This window comes from Polyodon spathula, chromosome 11 (genome assembly GCF_017654505.1).
Source record: "Polyodon spathula isolate WHYD16114869_AA chromosome 11, ASM1765450v1, whole genome shotgun sequence".
NCBI classification, from domain to species: Eukaryota; Metazoa; Chordata; class Actinopteri; order Acipenseriformes; family Polyodontidae; genus Polyodon; species Polyodon spathula.
In genome coordinates this window covers 47180873-47202717 of record NC_054544.1, presented here as the reverse complement: position 1 = coordinate 47202717, position 21845 = coordinate 47180873, and the positions used below count along the sequence as shown (strand labels likewise).

At 42.3% G+C, this 21845-nt stretch overlaps 2 protein-coding genes across 9 annotated transcripts in view; one reads left to right on the top strand and one right to left on the bottom strand.

Annotated features, from left to right (window-relative positions):
* gigyf2 (GRB10 interacting GYF protein 2) overlaps positions 1–4998 on the bottom strand; it is a 119358-nt gene extending 114360 nt beyond the window's left edge. For 6 of the 7 annotated variants that reach the window (XM_041263860.1, XM_041263864.1, XM_041263862.1 and 3 more), the window contains exons 1-2: positions 4895–4998; positions 2910–2972 (exon numbers count right to left, since the gene is read on the bottom strand). The gene's annotated coding sequence lies outside the window, so the exon portion shown is untranslated. The remainder of the gene's footprint in view (positions 1–2909; positions 2973–4894) is intronic. The other variant, XM_041263861.1, reaches the window with a different exon arrangement.
* A 6155-nt stretch (positions 4999–11153) lies between these two features.
* Positions 11154–21845, top strand: part of ankmy1 (ankyrin repeat and MYND domain containing 1) — a 103276-nt gene continuing 92584 nt past the window's right edge. For both annotated transcript variants that reach the window (XR_005951093.1, XM_041263088.1), the window contains exons 1-4: positions 11154–11282; positions 11544–11771; positions 18769–18915; positions 20138–20607. Coding sequence is in view for 1 of the 2 variants with exons in the window: in XM_041263088.1 (XP_041119022.1) it covers positions 11256–11282; positions 11544–11771; positions 18769–18915; positions 20138–20607 (872 nt within the window). In the remaining variant the exon portion in view is untranslated. The remainder of the gene's footprint in view (positions 11283–11543; positions 11772–18768; positions 18916–20137; positions 20608–21845) is intronic.

Sequence of the window (21845 nt, the reverse complement as noted above, 5' to 3'; positions counted from 1 at the left end):
GGCCAAATCGAAGTAATATGGTATTTGTTTAAACAATTTGTATGGCTGTGTTTGCACAAGCGAGTGCAGTATCTTGTATTTAGCAGAATTAACTATTAATCTCACTTAAGATGTTATGAAACCAGCAAATGTGTTTAAGCAAACATTTTTATAGTAATAAAAAGCCACCAGTTGTGAAAAGTGAAGCGCTGCCGCTGTATTTGAAGAACAGGGAGCAATGCGCGAGTTCTTGTTTGGGTTTGTTAATCTGCTTCCAGCATTACAGACATTTAAAAGACAGGATTCCGGTCAAATCAAGTTTGTTATTAATTGCTCGTCATCCATTATATCCAAAGGATTTTCTGTCTGCAAACCCTTCTGCTAAGTGTGGCTCTGTCCTCTTCAATTTCCAAAAATGCTGCCATACCGTTTTTTAGGTTTAAGGGGCCTCAATAGGACATTTAACCATTTTCACTTAGTTATCCCCTAAAGACATTTTGTGCAACGGTTAACTAACTTAAGGGCAATATTTAAATACAAATACTACTTGAGTAGAAGATTTGGGAAAACTGAGGGGGGATTTCACTTAAGCCGTTATGCAGCCGGACACTTGCCTTTAGGTCGCAGTTCAAATCTTCACAACAAACTATGCCCGCATTGTCAAAGAATTTCCAAAAGATTCTGAACTTCTGTTTTTAAACGTTAACACTAGAACCGCCATGCTAGTCATGCGTTATATGTGCTAATTTCCATTTAAATATGGTGCGTCTGCTATGCAAATGTTAGATATTATGTTCATGAATACATCTTTTGAGTTGTATCTGAAAGTTTGTATTTCATTTTCATATTGGAGCTGATTCAAATATACCTGTCAAAATGACTGCTGGGTCGGTAAAAAGCAAATGGATAAACAGACGCAAATGTTGACCAAATTTGCCAAACAATCTGAGACCGCGACTCTAGCCTACTCCTAACAAGTGGCCTGGAACATTGCCCGCGCAAAAAAACCCCAAGTTTGTGAAAACTTGCCTTAGGGATGTTATTGCTATCCTATGTTCAAACAATCAAAATGCAAAAGCAAATTTCAGACCTGCAGCTCTCACATCACACAATAGAACGTATCCATCTCAGATCTAAATAGTGCCACTGAACTACAGCTGCATTCAGAACAATGTGTGTAGTAAAGCATGCCAAAAGCCACAGAGTACAAATCCTGCCTGTATGTGGTATAAGAAAATATACGATAGTTAACTACTCGCCAAAATAAGAAACAAAACTATGCTTTTATATATATAGTGAAAAGGTATTTCTTTGGATATCAATATTACATACGTACTGGAAAAAATAAAAGTTCAGCTTCATTTAAAAGTGTGTGTGCGTAATTGTAAAAAAAAAATTAGTGAAATGCTAAATTAAGCTCTTTTTAAAGTTTGTGGCTCTTTGTCACTGTGCATTTTATTTCCTTGGCTATTGGTCTGTGAAAGGTTGGCCACCCCTGCTCTAGAGAGCAGCAGCAGTTATTTTTGGCTTCGTTGCAATTGAGACCTTTTTTTAGTACACAGCTGGGGTCTAACTTCATCCGCCGAGTTCATTGTAATTGGTATTTAACTTGAGTACTAGTATAGTACGGAGCTGCGTACTAACCGCGGGATCATCACCAGTTAGTACGCTGCTTTCAGTTCATTGCAATTGACCCAATATACGTTTCTGTTTTGTTGTTGTTAAGAACCTTTAAGAAAACACTATTCTAAAAACATTTTACTATCAAACTAGCAACTTTAATTACAACCGTAAATAAACATTATATCACCTTACAGTACAATATTACAACAAAAAATGGACAATACCCAAAAATAGTCAATATGTTTTTAATAAAGTAGCCGGCACAAATCTAGTATTAGGTGGTGGACTGCGCCGATCTTCGCCTTATTTTGACCCCCTGCATTCATTGTCACTTTTTACTTTGAAAATAATTGATTTTTTTTAGCAGTCATTTAACGTTTTCACCTCTATAAGTGCTTAAACAGAAAACCCGTCCCTTCCACTCTGATTGGTTAAATGTTGTGTCACAACATAAGACAGCTGTCATGTGGTTCCAAGATTTTTTTTTTCCCTCCACCCAGCAACGCGCAACTGATCTAGTCTGCTCGAGGCGCAATCAACGGTTATTGTTAAAGGCACAGCAGCATCAGCAATACGGGCGGATCAGGTTTTTTCAGCTGGGCAACAACAGCCACTTTGCCTGGCGCCCCGTCCGGCTGAAAAGGCCTAGGGAGAACCCTGACCCTTTTTTGTTTGTTATTTTTTTGTTTGTTTTTTTTTAAACTTTGTAGTTAAGTCTTTGTGATGCAAAAACGTTAGTTGATTATTTAGGGTTTGTTTGCATAGAAAATACTAACCAGGGCTGTCAGTATCAGGATGTAATATAAAGAGTGTGTATGCATGTATGTGTGTGTGTGTGTGTGTGTGTGTGTGTGTGTGTGTGTATGTATGCACTTGTGTATGCACGTAGATACAGTTTAAACACCGACACTGCAAAGAGTTTCAAATGTTCATAGAAATTTACCAAAAACACATCCCTAAAACACTAATCTTTCAGTGGATCAAAGATTTTCCCATTCAGGTGTTTCTGCCCATGTCCCAGTAGAATGTATGCAGCAGATTAAGTGACGATATTGTGCTTTATCATCAATCAGTGCAAATCCCAGTCAGATTAAATAATAGCATCATACAAAGCAGGGTCTTTCCTTTACCCACTCCCTTACCAGGCATTTCTAACTATCACAAACATTTTCACTGTATTTTGTAAATATTTATTACTTGTTAATTAAACTAAAAAGCAATGACTAAGAAGGTTAAAACCTTAGTGATACTGTATTTTTAGAAAAACATTGATTATCTTTAAATCTGTGCAAGTTTAATAGTCTCACCGTGATTATGACTGCCGCGTTGCTAGGAGATGGTTGTTGTTAGTCAGCTGAATTTGTGTGACACTGCAGAGAAATTGGGAAGGGAAGGTTTTAGTTAGCGATAGCAAAGAGTTTAAAATTGGTACATTTGTGACAAGAGCAAGTGGAAACGGAGTCAGAGTCAAACAACAGCTGCTTTTAGGGCAGTGGAATAAATAAGAGAAAATTAGCAAAGGACTGACTGATGGCAAGCTCTCTGCTGAGCTACTCAGACTTCAAAAAGCTGGTGGTAACTATGGAATCCCAAGTCACATTTATTACTTGCAATTATATTTGTTATTCAATTGAAATGGTAGAAATGGCATTCTATTTTAGTCAGTGAATGTGGAAGGGTGCAATTTGTGTGCCCCTCCTACAGTAAACACTGTATAAAAACAAACTGGTGGATACACACTTCATCTCATGTCACGGTGTCCAGCACAGCAATTTAATTAGGCGGTCTACCATATTTGACAGCAAGTTAAGTGTATGTAAGCTACTGCAGTTTTTGCCATATAGCGCGTATTTTTCAATACAAGACACACCTAACGGGGTGAAAGAAACACATTCAAATTAGTTTTGCATGAATTTGTACACGCCAGCACATTTCAACCTCATCTCTTGACTAGTAGAGGCCTGACCAACAAATTCCAATGCAGCAGTTTTTAGTGACACTGTAGCACAGGATATGCCTTGGTGCTCTCCACAATTACTCTAGGAGTACAACGTGTTTCCTGTTTTTATAAGCACAAGAAAGGTCAGCATTCACCATACTGGCCCTTGACTGTACAGCTCATATAAGTTACTTAAATAGATCAAACTGCTTGCCCTTGCAGATATGCAAGTAATAACAACCTTTAAAAAGTTCATAAATTGGTAACCATACAAATATCTGAAATGTACTAACACAGTGGTTCCCAAATCGGTCCCGAAGACCCCCTGTGACTGCTGGTTTTCATTCCAGCTGCGCTCTCAATTATATAACTAGACCCTTAATTGAACTGAATTTGCTAGACCTTTTTATTGTTTTCAGCACTTAACAGTTGCATACTTCAAGTTAGCTGTAACGTAAGTAACTTAAAGTCTGCAACTGTTTAAGATGAATTTAATTAAAAAGGTCCAAGCAAATTCAGTTCAATTAAGGTCCTGTTGGAATGAAAACCAGCAGACACAAGGGTCCCAAAGACCCGTGTAGGGAACCACTGTTAAAACACCGTCACAATTTAATCCACGTAAACCAGCTGAAAACAACAAGACATGACAGAGCTAGCCAGCTATTCAGCACTCTGTATCCACATGGGAAAACTACATACTCTGTCGCTTACCTGAAGTATAAAACTTTTATATTTAAATAAGTGAATACGGTATCGGTATTGGTGTGGAAAAACTAGTTATTAACGCATTCGACTCGTCAGACCAAAAGCTCCGATACGTGTGTTTTGGGAAAGGCACGAAACGTTTAAAAAAAAAAAAATGGCTGAACTACGAGATAAACTGAAAATACTTTTAGCATATACAAAAACCAACACGGAGTCCAGTCCATTCCAAAACACTGCCCTTGCTGAACAGCATCCCTCAATCAGAAGACCTTAAAGTCTTTTTTTTTCTTTTACTGAAACAATCCAAGAAACTACTTTTAACAAAATACAAAAAGTGCCAAACACACAATGTTTCAGCACGAGTCCCCGAGTCTGGCAAGCCCTCCCCTCTTGAGCACTTCAGCGGCCTGCGCTGCCTCCATGCCGAGCCAGGTTTATGTTTCTGTTCCAGCTTAACGAATCATCGACACGGGGCTGTCTCTCTACTCGAGCCCGCCGCTGCACGGCCACTCGACCACGCGGGTCCAAAAGCCGGAGCTGTGCGCGTCTCCTCCACGAAGAGGAAGCGCACACACCACGGGGAATGGACACTGCACGCACTTAGGCTTATTTCACATCAAAAGCAACAATTTCCACCCGCTGTCTTACCTCTGCGTTTCTGACAGGGCAAGATTGCTACGCGAGCTCTCGGTCTCTCTTCGTATCCACAACAAGATGGCTGAGTCCAGGTCACATGACCGCATATAAGCCACCGGGGCGCAGACCGGAAGCCCGTGGATAATCCGCACCGGAGACCCGAGCGTTAGCGTGTTTACTATACTGCTCTTCTTATTACTAGTAGTGTTTTACCACCCCTCCCATCTGAACGCCAACTGCGTAGGAAAACATAATTTACCCCCACATCCACCGCAAACAATGTACAATATTAAAGCTATCGTTGGAACAATATGTTAATTTGTTTATTGCTCTGAGGGGTTTCATGTGACGTCATCACACCACGGCGCGGCCATACTGGCGGTCACAAAGCAATGGCGGGCAAAGACAATTTAACAAAACTTTCGATTATACAATGCCAGCTGTGTATTGTGCTGTTGTGTGCACCAGTAGAACAGGAGCAGAACCAAACTGGCCCCCTTTCAAGTACAAAATGTAACCATTACCTAATGGGTATTAATCCCTGATACCTGTTGATGAGCTGCTGATGGCGGCCTCCTGTGTGCTCCCACACTCGGGAACTCTATACCATCTTTTATTAGAGATGCACCCTCAATTGTTATTTTTAAATCTCGATTAAAAACTTTTTTTATAATATTGCTTTTTCTTAATATTAACATGTGTTATTTCTGCTTTTAATAATCGTACTTTTTTGTTTCTGTGTTTTATTCTGCTTGTAAAGTTCTTTGAGCTGTATTGCACGTGAATTGCGATATATAAATACATTATTATTATTATTATTATTATTATTATTACCGTCTAACCTGAATCTGTGGCTGCGTTCACGATACTTTTTTGACGACTAGATTGCAGACGAGAGTCTGCTTCTGACGTCACGCTCTGTGTAGCAGGAGGTTGGACACGATTTTGAGGTTAGCTGCAAAGCGATTTAGTTGTGATTTGTATTGCAGAAGTATTGTATTGCACTAAGTGAATTCACAACAGGAACACCAGTTCCCAAGGGACAAGAGCATGTTATAAACACTTGTAGAGCATTCTAACATACACTCCTTAGACTTTCCACTTTTAGAAAATCATAACTTTACATTTCTGCTTTCATTACATAACATTTACATCACAACTATCACATGGTATCAGGTGTTTCTATTTCCACAAAAGCTGTTTAATGACAGTATAAGTTGTATCAGTGGTATATCATTTTCTGTTCCTTGCTGGTTTTCGTTCCAACCGACCTCTCAGTTGCTTAATTGAACCCTTAAGTTAACTAATAATTTGCTTAATTTGACTTTTTGAATAGTTGAGCTTATACAATGTTGGAGGATTCAAGTTCCTTATACAATGTTATACTTAACTTGAAATCCCAACTGTTTAAAATGATTTCAAGGCTCTGATTAGGAAGATTATTAGTTAAGTGTTGAATGAAGTAATTGAGAGCAGCTCGGTTAGAACAAAACCCAGCAGAGGCACGGGGTATATTGGGTACTCCAAGACCAGGGTTCAAAACCACTGAGTTATATAATAGTGGTAACTTAACAAGCTTCTTTTTCTGTGTTATTCACACCTCCTACCTAGGTGGCAGTAGCACCGGCAGTAGTAAGGATCGGGTTTGCTTGCACACACTTTTTTGTCAGCTACCGCTGCTCTTTCGTTAAGCCGTGGCAGATACAGCGCAGTACCTGTCAGGAGATGCGCGATCTGGGCTCGGAAGATGCGTGACCTGGGGACGTCTTTTCCGGATGAGTCCACGCAGATGGCGAACTTCGACAGGTTTTGCACAAAATCTGCGAAGAAACTGCGCAGAATCTCCGCAGCGCTAGGAAGAGATGCGTACATGAACGCAGCCGGTATTCCAAAGCTGCACGAAGAACGTGACCAGGGTTTTTACAAAAGCCCGCCCAATCAGCAGCGTAAATTGTGACACTCAATCACATCTGATGTTCCCCATTGTATCAAATCAACCACACTATTTTCAATTGCAACTTTTTGTGTTTTATGTGCTTAATTACCACGGATCCTAGGAATCCATTTGCTGCGGAATAACGAGGAAAAAACACGGATTTTCTATGCTGTCGGATAATTTTTTATTTTTTCCACTTGCAAAAACAATGTAAAGCTTTTTTTGCTTGTTGGTTACTAAATCAATACACTTGCATATAGTAATCGACATAGGCAATTTTGCTTTAAATTTAATAAGCAGACCTGTTCAATAAAACTGCTTCTGGTGAACGGGGCACACTGTCAGTGCCACAGTCATGCTCCAGTGCGTTATTACTACTCAGCAAGCTGTTTAAAGATGCCGAAAACTATAGAAATATCGGGTCAGTGAGTTTGTTAATATACATCCAGGTGATAAAGACTAATTCGAGATAAACTAATGTAAATACTATTGTTTGCTTTTTATTATTAGTACTCAGGCGTAATTATTACGTGTAAAGTAAAACGGTAGGTCTACGTTTGTTTATTATTGATTGATGGCACTCTGGTGAGTTTGTGGAACATCCTTAGAATTTGAAAGTGTACCAATTCATGCTTCTGTAAAAAAAAAAAAAAAAAAAAAAAAAAAAAAACACTATCTGTTATTCAATAGTACTGTTTGCGTATCTTATAGATGACGTGGGGGCACTCAATTTTAGCCTTTTTTATTTTAATTGCGGAATAACGCTGATACGATCAATAATTCATTTTCTTTAATCAAGTAAAACCCATGAGAACATATTGAGTGTACAACCTAAAATTATAATGAAGTTGATTTCCATGCTTGATAATTACTGTTGATGCTTAATTAGGCTTCCAAGCCAAAGGCTGGGGAAGCCTATTGTTATTGCTCTGTTTATTATTATTATTATTATTATTATTATTATTTTATTATTATTATTATTATTATTCCGCCAAAAGATTGTCGCAGAGTTATGAAAACGAACACGTAGGTAGATACTTAAAAAAAAAAAAGACACGCTGCCCAGTATTTGTGTATGTTTTGCTTGGTCTGACTTCTATTAATTGTTTATTAAATATTATCGAAGTCTTTCTGGGCAATGATGCCTCATTAATTAATTTACATTTCAGATACAGAATTTCACGTCAAAAACAATATATAGAATTGCTAAAAATAAATATAATGTGACGCTTTCGTGCCTCAAACTACGTAAAATACTAACCCTGCGTACGTCACGGTAACTAACAGTGTGGCGCGTACACACAGATATATTTGACATTCCAATTCAGCCATCTTTCGCAAACAAGAGAAAAAACGCATCTGCGCAGGCGTAAAATCACAAGGGATACAGAATTCCACGGGGTACAAAAACCAGCGTCTCACCTGTAGCGCTCTTGTTTGGTTGACCTGACGTGTTTTTATACACCTGTCCCAATAAGGAATTAGCACTGAAATTACTATGGAGACCAACAAGTTATCGGGATATTTAAAGGGGACGTACCACATTATCAGTTAAACATACATAAATAACAAAAATTACACCAAATAAATAAATAAATCACATAGCACACCCATTACATACTACACAACATGGTTCCTGAGTTATAGCCATACAGTTTTGTCTCTCATTACAGTCGCAACCTGAGACCCCCAAATCCATAAATTCAATCGCCACCAAACGTAATAACAACTAAATACAGATATAGGACAATAGCTGTTCAAAGTTTCACATTGATTGGTTATAAAGTGTAGGAGGAGATGTGTTGACAAATTCATGTCATAAATTTATGTATTGACTTGGACCGGCTAGCATGTTTCTTGGGAAATGCTGCCATCTCACAGTCAAAATGAGACTTGCAGGCAACTTTACTCTGTCAACTTATTAACTGAAGCGTGTTAAAGACTTGTTAAACTTTGTAGATGCATACATAAGCGCCTGCTTGCTATTCGGATGGGAGTGACAAATTTGGACACACTTGCACGCCATGTGGAAATCAATTCAATAGTAAATATGAGTATCTGCAATCTGTAAGGTGATATGAGCTCTTAAACAAACTATTGTCAAGTTTGACCGTGAACAAGAGGTCAAAGGTCAACATGCAAGACATTTTAGATTGCTTTTTTTGGTTTCCTATAAGTGCCCAACAGTACATATCAGCCTATCTGCAGTATTTATGGAGATAGAAGCTCTTAAAACGGTCTATTGTCCAGTTTGACCATGAAATAGAGGTCAAAGGTCATAGGTCACGGTCATATTTTTCTAGAGCATACAATGGTTCCTATATGTGTTCAATATACATTTTGGACTTATCTGCCCTCTTTCGGGAGTTATGAGCTGTCCAGTTTTAGCGATCACTTTTTAATTAGCCAAATGTCCATTATCTTGGTCTAGGAAGGTCATAGGTCAACGGCAAAAACATTAGTCTTCTAGAGAAGAAAATGGTTCCTATACATGTTCAATGGTAACTATGACCCTATCTTGTCTCCGTAAGGACTTATAAGCTGTTTAATTTTTGAGGGTCATGACTTGTGACCCCCAAATCCGAAAGTCTGATCGGCACCAAAAGTAGCAGCAACTCAAATCAGACAGAGTGCAATAGTTGTGCCAAGTTTCGAGTTGATCAGTTCAACGCTGTAAGAGGAGATAGGTTCCAAAAATGGGTCAGAAACATGAAATAAGAAAAATAAAGAAACCGAGTAAAAACAATAATAAACCCACCGATACTGCCTCCCCGTATATAGTGCCGCCGTTAAATATATATTTGCACTATAAACCCACCTTCATGATGCTACGTTAGTTTTCTAGTTCTAAAATAGCTACTTTCTTAGTCTTAACTAGCAAAACGCTTCAAAATCTGTTGTTTTCATTTCAAAATGTAATCTGAACAGGCTTCAAATTGCTAGTTAGCACTGAATAATATATATTGAGGGCGTCTGGTTTTCTGTGTTTTCGTCGTGTTTAACTAGTTAAAAGTACTCTGAGCACTGTTTAATGTGTTTTGGTTTCAGAGGGCAGGGAAATGGTCTCTCGGACAAAACTGGAGATATTCCGTTTTTATTTATTTATTTATTTTTAAAAGTAAAAATACCCTTCCAACTTAATGTACATTTTTAAAAGATGCAAAATCAGCACATATCTAAATCTATCTCCCCCCCACCCCGAGAAACCACAATACTGCCTCTCTAATCTCCCGCTGTGCGCATGTCATTCTGTGCTTGCGAAGTTAGCAAACACACTCATACGTGCAGGGACTACTGGTTAGGACACCTGTTCCCTGCAGGCAGCTGTGCTCAGCAGCGCACAGGAATATCCCATAGACAGTGTCCTGAGGGTATCAGATGATTCTTAATGGTTAGGTATTGGGTTTGAGGTTAGGTTTTAGGGCAGTTGTTAAGGTAGGTAGGGGTTGAGTTAGGGACAGGATGGATTGATTTGGGACAGTTGCCAAGCTCTGGAAGTCAAAGGTGGGAGTAAATGACAAATGCCCGAGAATCATCTGATGCCCTGGGGACACTTTCTAGCGGATATTCCTTTACGTTTCATGCTCATACCAGCAATACAAGAAATGTAGACACAGGCTTGCGGTTGCCTCTGAGACCCGTCTTTGACGATGGCAGGGGCAGGTGTTTCACGAGTGCTTGCCTTTCTCCTATCATTATTACCTTTTTGGGGGGATATTTTAAACAATATATATGACTCGGTTTTAAATCAATTTAAATATAACAATATAAATATAAATATAAGGAAGTGTCCGCGGTCGCCCCTGCAATAAATCCACACAACAATGCCACTATGCAACATCGAAAAGGCGACTAGAGGAAGCCGAGCGCTTTCGGTAACCATAGCAACTAGCCAGACGCTGCGGGCAGATCCATACATTTTACTGAGGGCACACGTTAAAACAGGTTATTATACATTTCAAGTAACAGATACACCCTGTATTTTTTATTCCACTCAAATGTGGTTTAAAAAAGTAAGTTTTTAAAGTATTAAAGTATTACATTTCACATATAATTAACAATCCAGTATTAAATCTCCCCTCGGACAAATTGGTATACTCCAGACCTGTACTTTTATAACTTCATGTGTGGTAGTAGGATTCACATAACCTTTGTGGATTTCAAAGTAGTTTGCAAACTCGGTGCGAGCATTTGGAAAGCAACACATTGAATAACACGACCACAGATATATGCAGCAAGTACACTGATTGGCTGTAAGTAGGGCTGTTGTCATCAGTGGCTGTGGCATTCTGTTTTGAACTCGCTGTCTTGGAAACACATCGGGAGAATCTTTACAACAAACACTGTTCGTGTGCAGCCCAGCAGTGATTGAGAAACATTAGCTCTGAAATCGCTGTGGTTCTGGCCGGTGTCTGTTTAATTGGACCTCTCAAGCGCATGACACTGAGGAGCGACTCTTTCACAGTGAGTTCATGGTTTAATCTTAATGTAATTTACATCAGAACTCGCTGTTGAAACCAAACATGCGGCAAAGAATAGGATACACACTAGTACAAACAAATCAAAAACATCAACTGCATTGTACGTTAACAGTGTTTGGTTAAGAAAAAAAAGTCTAGCTGTATATAAAATAATACAAACAGAGTATGACGATCCCTACAGAGCTATTAGAAAATGTTCTGAGCGTCCCCTGATCATTGTTATTGTTTTTCTTTATTTACTTAGGCAATGCCTGCGCCTACAGGCTCTGCCGCAGTTGCAAAGATTCCGCGATTCCCCGCCGCTCAGTCCCCCTGTTCCGAGCGGGCAAAGTGCATGTACATGGGAGACAGGGCAGCCCACAAGAAGCACGGCTCTGGTGTCCAGGCTTGGGCAGACGGATGCAGATACGAGGGAGAATTTGTGGACGACCTGAAGCACGATTTCGGGGTGTTCACCTGGGCTAACGGGGAGGTGCTTGTTTGTTTGTTTGTTTGTTTTAATAATATTGTGTTACAGGTGCAGTACAGTTTTCAGCATTATATATATACATAACGTTAGGTTATATAATCCTGGTTCCCTGAAAGAGAATGACAACCATTACCGAATGGGAAGAGCCTTTCTGACCGTCAATCTCTGATCAAATATACAAAAGCTGCCCTATGAGGGCCCTGCTGTGAGGGGGAAGTCCCGCCCGCCTCCTGCTGAAGAGGGACGTCCTCACAGTAGCACATGGCCATTTTCTTCTGAAATCAGAGGTCAGCTGGGGACACGACCCCGAAGGGTAATTGTTGTCATTCTCTTTCAGGGAACCAGGGTTATGGTAATAACCTAACGTTCCCTTTCAATTCGAATGACAGCTATTACCAAATGGGAAAGCTGTATCAAAGCTGTCGTGGCTCCAGATTACTGACAGTACAGCCCCACGGCGATAGCAACAGAGCCCACATGACGCCTAAGGGCATGCCTTCTGCAAAACTCTAGAGCCCAGAGAGGATCTCGTTCGGTTTGTCACATTAAGGCAGTAAAAACGCATAAATGTCTACCTGGCCATGTGGCAGCATTGCATAACTCATCTAAGGATGCGCCATGAAGGAAAGCCCACGAAGTTGCCTGACCCCTGGTAGAATGGGCCATAATGTCCCCCAGTTCATACGCCAAGCATATCGCATCTGTCGCCCAGTGCGCTAGACGTTGCTTCGATAGAGCCTGACCTCTAGAGCGGGACCCATAGCAGACAAACTGAACTGGGCATAGCATGTGTTGTCTACGGTCCTCCTCTGACCCATGCGGGGGGGGTCTGAAAGGTTCCAAAACCAGCGATTGGTTAATATGGAATGAGGATACCACCTTTGGCAAAAAGGATGGATTTGTTCTTAATGTTACCCGCGAGTCACTTCCAGTGAAAGCCATACATGTGTCATCGATGGACAACGCATGAAGCTCACTTACTCGTCTGGCAGACGTAGTGGCTATTAAAAATGTCACTTTCAATGAAACAGGGCTCAGTTCTGCTGATGCCATGGGTTCAAATGGGGGACCCATAAGGGCCCGCAATACCAGTTCTAGATCCCACTTGGGGACCATACTTTTCATGGGAGGACGAAGCCTCCAAGCCCCTTTAAGAAATTGCACTGCCATGAAATGTGTCCCTGGGGACACCGAGTCAATTTTGTCATGCACAGTGATATTACTGCCAGGTATACCTTCAAAGTGGACGCTGATTTCCTGCGTCAAACAGGTGTTGTAAGAAGGTTAATATTGTCTGAATCGGGCAAGTCACTGCCCTGATAGCATGCAAGTTTCTGTGCGTCTAGGACAGGAGACTGTGCGCTGAGTGGTGAAGGCCCATTGAGCGCAGGCCACCTTGGTGGTTTATGTAGGCTACCACTGAGGTGTTGTCCATCCGGACCAGCACATGTTTGTGCACTAACTGCTGGTGAAAATGTAATCATGCCAGACTCACTGCTTGCAGCTGTTGCGCATTTATGTGCGCTTGCTGCCAATGTCCCTTCCACTGACCTCTTATTCCTCTCCCGTTCCAGACTGCTCCCCAGCCCAGACTGGAGGCGTCTGTAGTGATCAGTTCCCTTCTGTGAGGGGATCAGAGGGGAGATCCGAGGCGCAGATTGCTGGGACGGAGCAACCACTCCAGTGTCTTCCGGCATTGTCTGGGCACTCGCACCAGCCGGTACCGATCTCGGACCGGGTGCACCTTGAGCGTATTCACCCAGGCTTGAAATGCGCATTCTCAGCAGCCCTAGTGGAAGGATTCTCGTGGCGGCTGCCATCAGCCCCAACAACCTTTGATATAGATTGACCTGTAGGAGAGCGTCATCTCTGAATAGGGAGAGGGTGGTCTCCAATGACCAAATCCTGTCTTCTGACAGTGAGGCAAGCATGCTCACAGAGTTCAGTTTGATCCTCAGGAACACTGTGGACTGAGACGGTACAAAGTTGCTCATCTGTTGATGTTCATGATCTATGACCTGTTTTGTGTGCGCCTCTGCGCGTGCTTTTGACTGCGCGCAAAACAACCAATCGTCCGGATAGTTTAGGTTCCGAATACTCCACAGCCTGAGTGGAGCCAGTGCTGCATCTATGCACTTTGAAAATGTGTGCGGCGCTAGCGAGAAGGCAAATGTCAGCACGCAGAATTCATACACGTTGCCTTGAAAGACGAAGCGCAGATATTTTCTGTGTGCGGGACAGATTAGGACGTGAAAGATGGCTTCTTTCAGGTCGATCGATGTGAACCAGTTGCCCGGTTGGCGAAGTGGAGGATACGCTGTGCTGTCAACACGTTGAACCTTCTCTGTTTGAGGAACAAGTTGAGGACCTTGAGGTCCATAATTGGTCTGAAACCGCTGTCCATTTTGGGCACCAGGAAGTACCTGGAGTAAAAGCCGCTGAGGGACTTACCAAGCATACAGCGTTCTTCTCTCAAAGATTGACGATCTCTTGTTGAAGGAGTATCGCCCTCGCTGGTTTGACAACGGTGAGGAGCACACCCTTGAAGGGTGACGGACCTATGCAGAATTGTAAAGCGTATCCGTGACTCATAGTCGATAGCACCTAAGATTCCTGGGTGCAGCCTTGCCATGGGTCGTTGCCGTTGGTCAGTCTGGTTGTGGGGCGGTTTGGTGGCAGCCGGGGCCCCTCTGGGGTGGACTCTCTTGGGCTTGAGAGGGGGTGGGTCTTTCTTAGGCCCTGGTCTCGGTCTCCAGCCGGCGAACCGGTTACCCCTAGCCTGCGGTGGTCCCCTGCCGCTGGTCCTGCCTCTGCCTCTGCCTGCTTGTCTATTCTGGGGTGGAGGGCGATGTTCAGACCCTTTCACCCTGGCAGGCAGCCCATGCCACCTTGGGCGCTGACGGTAAGACGGAAGGCACGAAAACTTGGATGCGACCTCCGTGGCCTTGTGAGACCTCTCAAGGCTTACATCAATGGCCGCCCCAAAAGTCTGCCCCGGTGTAATGGGGGCATCCAGTAGCGGCACCTTCTTGGTCTCTATGACCTTGGCTTGTGTCAGCCACACATGCCGGCGGGCGGCCACCAGAGCAGCCAGCGACCTCCCTGATGCCTGGCCTTAGCCAACGCCGGGAGCACCCCCGTGTCTGCCTATGTAGCCCTCACCTGCAGCCTCTCTGCCAACTGATTCTGGTAGAGCACCAGTATGGCCATGGCATTTGCTGCTCGGACTGACAGCGCTGCCGATGCATAAGCTTTTTTGAGCATCGCATCTGTCGATCTGCAAAACTTGGACGGACAGATTGGGTCTTTATCCCCCTTGGTGAAGGTGGAACCTTGCACCAAAACCGTGACCGTGTCCCTGATAGTAGGGAATTTGCCTAGGCCCGCTTCTTGGGCTCCTGCAGTAAGAAGCAGAGACTCTGCTGTTCTGGAGGCTGAGGGTGCAGACGCTGGGTTGCTCCAGGAGGAGTGCACCAGCTCCTGGAAGTCCTGGCGTAGGGGGAGTGCCTGCTGTGTGTGCTCTTTCTGCTGGCAGAAGTGGTTCCCCTTTCCCTCTTGTTCTGCCGGCCAGGGAATGTCCATGGCTGCAGCTGCACGCTGCACTAGGGCCTGGAACTCTTCCCTCTGTAACACCTGTGGCAAGGGTGTTACGGAGCCTCCCACCATGGCCAGCCCGAGACATCTGGATGTGGACAAGGATAGCTTGCCTGGGCTAGGGGGTCTAGGCAGAGGGGATGGGGAACGGGACTGTTGGGGCTGGAGCTGCCCGGTGGTAGGGGGCAGCCTGCCCTGAGATTTCAATAGGGTCTCCAGCATAGTCTGCTGAGCCCGTACAGTTTCTGCCAGCTCCACGAAGTGCCGCATGGCCGAGTTGGGCGCCTCGGAGGCGACTGTGACAGCGCATGTCTGCGTCTGCGTGGAGAACGGGAGCAGTGTCAGAGCCGCGACCATCTGTCCATTGGAGAAGGGGAGCCGTGTCTGCACGGCGACTGCCTGTCCCCTGGTGAGCATCTCCTCGAGTGGTACCACCTCGGCGGTGACCATCTCGCCTCCTTTGAGAGGTGCCTGCGCTTCTGTACCAGTGGTGTGGTAGGGGAGGGTCACCCAGATGAGCGTGAGAGCTCCCTGGTCTCTGTAGCAGGGGGTCCTGGATGACCTCTGCGGAGGCTCTTGGACTGCTGATCTCATTCTCCCCTCTGCTGGGGATAGGGCTGCTCTCCGTTGCTTAGTTCTCCTCGAGAACTTCCGACATGGAGAGCAGTCCAGCTCACCTGCCAGTTCCTTGGCCGCGTGTTCTTGCAGTAGGCACCTGGCGCAGGATCGATGTTCGTCCGGTCACACTGGCGGAAGCCAGTTGAAGATCCAGTCGACTGCACTGACATGTTTGCAGTTGTTTTTTTTTTTTGTTTGTTTTAAACTGATGTTCTCAATGAGCAGCCTGCAGATGCGGGTTTTTTTTTTTTTTTTTTTTTTTTTAAACGATCGGTCGTTGCCTAGATCGGCATCGAGACGCGCGCTGTCGGAGCCGAGTCGATCAGCACCGAGGTGGATGTTGACATGTAGCGCGGTTGGAGCCGGGCTGTAGACGGCCTCGAAGCTATTCCCAGGTGCCGTATCAATCGGAGCCGGAAACGGCGCAGAGAAAAGCACTGTCGATGCCGAGACAGTTGGTGCCGAGTGGACCTGTTCCAAGGTTGGTGCCGATGGTAGGCACTGTCGGGGCCGAGCTGTAGGTGGCGCCAAAGATGTTTACACCGGTGCCGAGTCAATTGGGACTGGGTAGGTGCTGTTTTCTCAACCTCGCGATCGGCGGGAAAAACCACGGTCGATGCCGGGGTATGCAGCCGATTCAATCGGCGTAGTCGGCGAGGGCAAGCGCAGCCGCGCTAGGAAAGCTCGAAGATTGAGAGGGGCTAGTCCCGAGCTGTTTTTTTTTTTTTTGGTTGCTGTGGCCGATGAAATCAGCATAGAGGATGATGTCGTGTGCCCGCGGGGTCTCCTTACAGCACCACAACAGCTCTCACAAGGCCTTGTGTAGTGAAAAGAGCAATGGCCACTCGCTAATCTCTTCAGAGGGGTCGAAACCAGCTCTAGCCAGAAAAGTGACGCAAGAATAAAGCAAGGGCACCCTTTAGACATGCTTGAGCACAATTTTTACCGTGAATTAATCTTTAATTTGCAGATAAATCCAACAAATTAGCCAAATTTGGTACGTAAAAGCAAAAGCAATGTATGACCTGTCTCAGAGAGATGAGAGAGAAAATGGTGATGTGCTACTGTGAGGAAGTCCCTCTTCAGCAAGAGGTGAGCGGGACTTCCTGATAGGACAGCTTTTGTGTATTTGCTGAGATTGACGGTCAGAGGGGCTCTTCCCATTCGGTAATGGTTGTCATTCGAATTGAAAGGGAATCCTTGTTAAGGAGCTTTTACTTGAGTTCAGAATCTGCTCTAGAGTTCCAGTTGTCTGCCCAGTCTGAAAGCAGAATTGTCTCAAAATTGCAAGCGCCAGCATCATCGTAATGTTTGACTGTGAAGCTCAAAAATAACTGACCACTAGACGGGGGTCATTTTCAATTACAGTTATGAACTTTGACACACACGCTAAGATAGACAAAATCTGACATTGAATTCTTAGACACCACGGTTAAACTTGATCAAGGATATATTAAAAGAGATCTTTACTCGAAACCTACTGATATGCATCAGTACCTGCATATTGTATGTCATCTCCACATCCTATCTGTACTAAAAGAGCAATTACTAAAGGACTGGGCATAGGGTAAAAAGAATCTGTTCTGAAGAAAATGACTACAAAAAAACCGAGAAAGGAATTAAAAATAAATCTTAGAAAAGAGGATATAAAGAACACATTATTGAGAGAGAATTGAGACACTGCTGACACTCAGTAGGAATTAAATACATGATTATCAGAAAAGGGAAGAGAGGGTTAAGAGAGTACCATTAAGAATTACATATTCTAAAATATTACCAAATATTTCAAAAATTGTTTGGAAGCATTTACATATATTTCATAATTCAGAAAAAATGAAAAAAAAAAATATTTCCGACATTGTCGATCGTAGCTTTTAGAAGGGATGCAAATTTACTGACATTTTAGTCCACCGTAAACATAAAGGGATCCTACATATGTTAAGGGACATTTAAACCTGTTAAAGCACATGTAAAGTGTGCAAATATATTGGTAAAGATGAAAGTGAAATCGCAAATAAAGAAAATAAATATTCAGTTTTTAAAAAAGTCTGTCATGGAAGGATAGCAACCTTGTATATGATATATTTAGTATAAAATGTAATCAAATAAAATCTGTAAGAGAGACAGGAACATCATTATATAAAAGAATACAGAACCACCTATCAAATATAAGAAATAAAAGAGTAAATTAGCCAATAGTTCAGGACTTTACAAGAAACAGACACACCATGGATGACCTAAAGTTTGTAGGTTTAGAACAAATTACATTAGATAATGTACAAAGAAAAAAAAATTGATAAATAAACTAGATACCAGGTTTAAATAGAAAGGAACAGTAGATTGTTATATCATTAGCTATGACATCACAAAGACATTAGCTTTAAGAGAAATAAGTGTGTGGTTACCGTGGCATCAAAAAGCCTATAAATACCTCCAATGTTTGTTTTCAAACACATTTTCCCTTGACAAAGGTATGTTAAACATACCAAAGTGTTGGGAAGTTGGCTGTTTGTGTGTCTATAAAATGTGTGTGTGGAAAGTATAACTTAAATAAACATTGTCAGTATGACAACACTAGCTACATCAGAGCTACAGGTACTCTGTATTTTAGTATGAGCATGCCTGAGTAAAACAGCAAACAAACTGGAAACTCATCAAGGTCTTGTTTTTTGTTGTATTGAGGATGGCTGCAGAAGAATGTAGTAAAGTGTCACCCATTTAACCATATTGTTTGAAAATATCTTTGAATTGTTTTTAATCTGAAATGAATAAAATGTGCATTTTCCAGGAGTACAGAGGAGAGTTTTTCAAAGACTATCGCCATGGGAAAGGCACTTACAGCTGGCCAGGGGGCACTCAGTTCACAGGGAAGTTTTACTTGAACCGCAAGGAGGGCTATGGGACCCTGCAGCTGCCAGATAGAACCACTTTCCTGGCAAGTCATCTTCTCACCCTCTGCAGGATCCACACCCCCTGGGCATGCTGTGTCAGACTTGCACTTGTATACAGATAATTTTCTGTGTGTGTGTACTGGTTATAGGCTTGGCTACACTAACAGGATAATATTAGGGGACGAGAATTCACAATAAGTTTTTCTCCACTTACTTAACCTATATGAAATCTGATATTGCACATTATTCTACAATACATTGTACATGTACACTCTAGAATAATTAGTGTTCCGCGTTTCTAGTTTATTCTGAATTTCACTGAAAAATTGCAGGATTTTTTTTTTTTTTTAATTGTTTTTTTGTCTATTATTCAATATTTTTGCAGTACTATTTTCTATGACGTTGACAATATTTTGAAAAAAATGCTGTTTTATTTTGACTAGTGTAAGTGTAAGTAGCCCTACACTGTATCCTAGGAAACAGCAGACATTCAGGTGTCAGAGGATTAAATAATGTTCAAATGTGGTTCCCTGTCACTTCACAGACACATTATCACCTGATTATGTTGGTCAATCAAAGTCGGATTATTGTGGCAATTGCTGGACATAGTAATAACTAATCAGTTTATGAATATTCAAAAGAAAAGTATACAAAAATAAAAAATAGCAGAAGTAGGTCTTTGCTGGACAGCCACTGTTTATTGCGGAGAGGTATGTATTGGTGACTGTGCGACAGTACTGTCTGTCCATCAGTTAAACACCGCCTAAGCCGCCAATCTTAATTGTAAATATTTCACAGAAAATGGTGATGCTTTAGTTGGTAAACTTGTATGCATTGATGAAAATGTCCAGTGTGATTTTCGACCTGTCTCCCGATGGCTTGCACCACCCAGTTCTGTCAATTTTCTTTTCTTTTTATGATTTCAAGGCGAATAAACCTGTCTTGTTTTGTGCCGATATCATGTTCATTCCATCTGTAGATACTATTTCTGTCAGCACAGCGATTGCCCAAACGTTCGCAAAGTACCAGCTAACTTGAGAAAATGTGGCTTCGATTTTACACAGATTTTGATTCAGCATACATGCCAGGGATAAAAGATAAAAACCGAAAACGCGGAACACTAAGAATAATCAGTGGGTTGCAGTGAATTACAAGGTAAAGATTTACATCATAGCAATGACAGCAGACCCAGTTGTTGTTGAAGTGCTTTTTGAATGTTAAAAACAGTTAATGGCAGTCTAGTAACTGTGTGTCTGTGACCTGCAGGGGCTGTACAGAGCTGACGAGCGCTTTGGCCCTGGCATGATGAGATACCCAGACGGGCGGCAGGATGTGGGGCTGTGGCACAGGGAGCTGCTTGTAAAGCTGTGCACCCATTTCCCTGGAGCTTTCACCCTGAGAGACTACCCTGAGCACTGCCTGGGCCTAGGAGAGGAGAGAGAGGAGGCTACTGCACCAGCAGAGCAAGACGAGGACCCCTTCTACTACCGCTACAAGCAGCTGCTCCAGGAACACGACCACTTTGTCCTGCCCCCTGGTATCGCAATGTACTCCACAGATGCAGACCACCTTCCCCAGACCCCCTCACTCAGGACCCAGCTGGACTCCCGCTTCTCCGGGGGGGAGGAGAGGGGGAGGGGGAGCGGGGGTGCTGGCCAGGCGGATCAGCAGGGGCTGCCCAGGACTGGCTCCTGCACTCTGATGGCCAGGATACAGGCACACATCCACAAACACAGGTGGGGATTAGTCCATCAATCAAACAATCTGTTTTTCTTATTTAGAGCCTTTTGTGATAAATCGCCTAAAAATGCTTTACAGGTAAAAATAACATAAAAGTATAATATACAAAACAATTTATAGAAATAGTGAAAGATAAGATGATGTAATGCATTTACATTATATACATTAAAATAATAAAAAGGCCATTTTAATTCTTACTTTAAAAAGCAGTGTAACAAATATTTTGTTATATTTTGTAACTGGATATTTTCATGACACCTTTTTGTTTTTGATTAATTGAACAATTTAAGTTGGGCTGCATTTTTAAGCAGTGTATGCTTAAAATAAGAATTTAACAAAGGTTGTTGTAGTTGACATTGCACAGGCAAAAATAATGTTGTACTGTACAGTATAGGTCGAAGTTATAATACGCAATGTTTAACATTAAGTTGCTATAAAAGTTAATGTCACATTATATAATGTACATTTCAATTTTTAAAATTATATTAATGGTTTGACATTTATAATTATAATGCAGTTTAAACATAAGCCTGTGGCAGTATGCCCCGCCCCTGTGTCTATTTTGTGTTTTCTGTTGTATGTGGTGTGTTCTGTGTTGTCAGTTATACGTGGATATAGTGGTGCATGGGTGATTTAAAATGTATATTTGTAATATATACTTAGGCACAGGGATTGCACAGTCACTTAACGTGCTGATAAAATGTGTATTAGTATGTGAGCACGGGGAATGCACAAATTAGTTCACGTGCTGAGATTCAAGTGAATAATGAATTAGTCGTTGAATCCTGGCAAAACTATATATAGGTGCACAGTTCACTCAGGGTTGTGTGTTCAAGGGTGGGGAACGGGGGAGAGAGAGAATAATAATTAATTACAAATAACAATTGCTGTTGTGCTGCAGGGCCAGCACAATACTTGTCTGTGTAGTGTTCTTCCACCGTTTGTTTGTCTGTCTGTTAGCTTTAGTTTTTTGGTTCAGATTTTTGTTGAAACCTTTTATTTGCAATAAACCGGTGCAAGCGCGCCTTCACCATTTCACCCACAGTGCTGTGTGTTTCTGCCGGGTCTGACATCACCGCTCAAGCCAACCTGTGACAAGGCCCTATGTCATATTTTTATTTATTTATTTATATTATTTCTTTAATTTATACACCACCTTATGTCATAGACCCCAAGATGCTTTAGAGAAACTAAAAAAACAAAAAACATCAAAAACATAATATACACAGCATAA